Source organism: Hipposideros armiger, unplaced genomic scaffold (assembly GCF_001890085.2).
Source record: "Hipposideros armiger isolate ML-2016 unplaced genomic scaffold, ASM189008v1 scaffold_621, whole genome shotgun sequence".
NCBI lineage: Eukaryota > Metazoa > Chordata > Mammalia > Chiroptera > Hipposideridae > Hipposideros > Hipposideros armiger.
The window spans coordinates 230,696-234,686 of record NW_017731971.1 but is presented as its reverse complement, the minus strand read 5'-3'; the positions used below and the strand labels follow the sequence as shown (position 1 = coordinate 234,686).

Genomic DNA, 3,991 nt, shown 5'->3' with positions numbered 1-3,991 from the left:
TCATAATTTCCTTATAGAATTAAAAGTAATGTGAGCAATGCACATTGCTTGTTAAATGGGAAAAGCCTTTTAAAATTTGTCATTTAGATTTAAAACTACATTAAAAATTAACTTTGTAATATAATCTTAAGGAAACTTTGTTTTAAGAACACACTTTGAGCTTGAGAGAGTATATATATGGCTGTGAAAGAGGTTCTCTTAATAAAAAAAAGTTAGGAAATGGTAGACTAGGTGGATCTCTAAGATCCCTCTCAGAACCAGAATTTCGCGACTAAGAGCTATAAATGTGAAACAATTGGAAACCACTATAACACAGTATTAATTAATGTATTCATTAATTCAGAAACTATTTGAGTATCCACTATAACAGGCACTGGGGACATAATTTTAAAAAAGCAGATACCATCTCTGCTCTCATAGAGCTTACTGTTGGTAGGTGAGACAGATATTAACCACATAAACCACATGAAATTTCAATTATGATAAGCAGTAGGGAGAGGAAGATGGTACTGTAAGTGCTTATAAGAGGGGGGTTTGATCTGGTCAGGAAGTCCAGGAAAGATTTGCTTGAGGAAGTGAAGAAGTTCCAGGCAGAGAGAAGGGCCTGTGCAAAGGTCCTGTGGAATGATGGAATACAGCGGATTGGAACATCAGTGTAGCTAAGAGCAAAAGGGGGAATGGTTTGAAATGAGGCTGTAGAAATGATAGGTACTAAAACACAAGGGCCTTGCAGGCCACAATTAAGGAGTTTTGTCTTTATCATGAAAGCAGTGAGGAGTCATTCAAGGATTTCGAGCCGGGGTAACACGATCAGATTTGTGGTTTGGAAAGTACATCATGTACAAGCATGATAAAAGTGCACTGGAGTTGAAGAACATGAATATAAAGAGAGAGAATATACAAAAATAAGACTGAAATAGTGAAGTATTTTTAAAGGAAGACTCAAGCTAGATTTAGATGATGGACGAATACTGGCAGAAGGCTAAAGCATCTCTAATTAGGGGAAGAGAACTAACAAATAGAGGACAGGAACGAGCATGCAGATGGATGATAAAAAGGCTTAGTTGGCTGTAGTGGACACAGGAGGCTGGGTACATATCAGATCAGCTAACATGGCTTTACGGGCTGGGTTACTAAATATAGAATTAATCATGTAAAGTAAAATTGAGCCATTATAGGTTCCTGAGCATAGATGTGAATAAAATGATAAAGACTCAAGACACTAATAATAAGTATATAAGATTAAGTGGCAATGGTGTTCGGTTTATAGGTATGGAGGTTAATCCAGGAATAAAGCGATGTGGCTCTCTGTTAGGATAGCCAGTGGCTGTGGAAGTAGCTGAGAACCTAAAAGGCATCTTGAAGGAAAAACTGGCTGTAACAGGTGAACAGATATGGAAAAGAGGAAAGTCAAGGTTATAGATCTGATAAGCCAGGCTAATTAGGATGCCACAAATGATGATAATACAGATTTATTGTGCCTTCTCAATGCTTTCTGATCATAGCGTTCTGCATTTGCCTGGGTAGATAGCAGCTCAGCTTATGTAGTACCTTCGTAGGTCGAAGAAAACAAATTGCTTTCAGGTGTTTCATAATCTCTCGATTTGGAGAATCAACGCGTTCAAAAAGGTACACTTCTTTCTGAAGAATCTCTGACTGCGTGTATACCATACTCACTATGCCGGTCTGTAAAGAAAGAGAATTGCTAATATTATGCTGGTCCGGAATAAGAAAAACAAGCATTGTACCTAAGCCTTAATTTTTTTTCATTATCCTTAGCTGGATAACTTACATACTAACACATGTAAAAGCATTTACTGAGCATCCCAAACATGTAGATAATGTACCAGAATGAAAGAAAACATGCTCTCTCCAAACATGAACAATCCATAAATTTCCAAAGGAAAAAAAAAAGTTCTCTCATCTTATTTTAAATTCTGTGATCAACAAATAATAATTAACCTGTCATCTCAGCTTGAGCCCCAAGAGCTTTACTTTAAAAACCGATTTCTCACCTATGTGTAGGCAGAAACATTTAGAAAAGGATTTCAGATTCCAAAAAATTGTTCCGGGTACAATAAAAAATCTCTGGCAGTGGTTAAAAGCCATTTAGTCTGACAACCTATTAGGCAAGCTTTATACAACCTTTCAGGTCCACCCAGAACTGACCCTCATTTAAAAATCTTTAATAACAAATCCCACAGTGGAATGGGACCAGCTATTGTAAGGGAGGGAGGGTTCCCTCACAAACGAATACTGAGTAAAAGCAAACTCACCGTCTCTTTATCCATGAGAAGTACTTTCATACCCGGTCCGCTGTCCTCTATCATTTTGGAAATGTACTGCTTCACAGCAAAAACCACGTTCATGGTGGCGAATTGACAGGTTAGCACCAAGCCCTTCCCGCCCCCTTTTTTCTTGCTAAATGAACCCCCGGCCTTTTGGCCAGGTCTCAGCGGCTTCCTCCCCGTCGGGCTTCGGCTTCCGGAAGTCCGGGCAGCCAGCGTACTGGGAGTTGTAGTTCCGAGGCGCGGTCCGGCGGACCAATCCTGTCGGCGGGGAGGAAAAATCCGGCGGAGACACCCAGGGCTGCCCCGCCCGGACGGGATCGTCCACCCACTTCCAGCCTGGAGGTGTTGGAGGCTTGGGCTCCGAGGCCTCTCCCGGTCCTTGGTCCTGGGTGCCCCGGCCTGAAGGCTCCCCTGCTGGTTTGGGGAGAGGGTGGCGCCTCACGGTGTGGAGGAACTTGGCATAAGGCTGGCTCGGAGGCGAGAACAGAGCGTGGCTGTGGTCACTCTGTGCCATGAACACTTTCTTGAGTGGCAGTGAAGGGCGAAGTGAAGGGAGGTGGCGTGGTGCTCCCGGCTGCTCGGGACTCGGAGGGACGGCACTTGGTAAATCGCAGGCTGTACTTTCAAAATAGTGGTCGAGATCCGTTTCCCCGGCTTCACTGGGTCATTAGCAAGGCGAGCCCTGTCCCCCTGCAAGGCGAGGCCCGAGTTGGTGTTCCGAGGACGGATGGAGCATCTGAAATTGAACAAATGTTTGTTGAATGAATGAACAAAGGGAACGCCCTTTAGGGATGTTTTGGGCGAGGCCTCAGATCTCCCAGGAAGACCTGGATCGACCCGGGGTTCGGCACCACGGCGGTTGTATTCCGCGGGCTCCAACTCGCGCGGGGTGCAGGGGAGGCGCTAAGTTAACACGGTCAGAAGTGGGTAGGGGGCACGCATCCGGTGGGGCTAAAGCGAAGTATCGGGGGGTTTTCATTGAAAACTCAGATTTTGATTTAAGAAACCACAAAAGCTTAGCAACAAAATAAATCTTAAAGCCATCAACCTCCAAATGTCTTCATATGTGTTTATACCCCGCAGGCCTTCTATCAGGCCATTTCTAGAAAAGGAGGGTAAATGTTAGTTTTCCTTCTCCTTTACGTTTGGGGGTTGTAAAATCAGGAAGATAAGAAACAACTGCAGCTATTTATATAACTATAAATGTTTGTAAATATTTCCACCAAAAATAATAATCAGTGTTTGTTGGGGTCAGTTTAATCAAAAGGTTCAAGATTACCAAATCAGGCATTTTTTCATCATAACCAAATCAGGCATTTTTTCATCATATTATAAGAAGCATACAAGTAAAACTATACCCAGAGCACGTTAACCATCTAGCTGTTGAGATTACTTTATAAAACGTTATATACAATTTTTAAATAATTTAAAGGAGATCAGAAGCCACTTGAAATATAGATTTTTGTCACCTCAGAGATTGTGAAGAATGTGGTTGTTTTCTCTCTTTTTCAATGTTCCTACCAAGTAAATAAAACTTCCGGTTGGGCATTTTTTTCTATTCTTGAGATACATTTTGAAACAAAAGTTACACTAAAATGAAAGTGTGAATCTTTAAATGGATACAAGTGAGAACAATCTAATGTTTGAAAATTCTATTATCAATTTAAAATATTCATATATTATAGAAAACAGCAAACCAA

General features: G+C 41.6%; 1 protein-coding gene across 1 annotated transcript in view; it reads right to left on the bottom strand.

Moving 5' to 3' along the window:
• VPS45 (vacuolar protein sorting 45 homolog) overlaps window positions 1-3,630 on the bottom strand; it is a 56,661-nt gene extending 53,031 nt beyond the window's left edge. The window contains exons 1-2 of the mRNA XM_019625344.1: window positions 2,277-3,630; window positions 1,552-1,686 (exon numbers count right to left, since the gene is read on the bottom strand). Of these exons, the coding sequence (XP_019480889.1) occupies window positions 1,552-1,686; window positions 2,277-2,369 (228 nt within the window). The 5' untranslated portion in view covers window positions 2,370-3,630. The remainder of the gene's footprint in view (window positions 1-1,551; window positions 1,687-2,276) is intronic.
• Window positions 3,631-3,991: the final 361 nt, after the last annotated feature.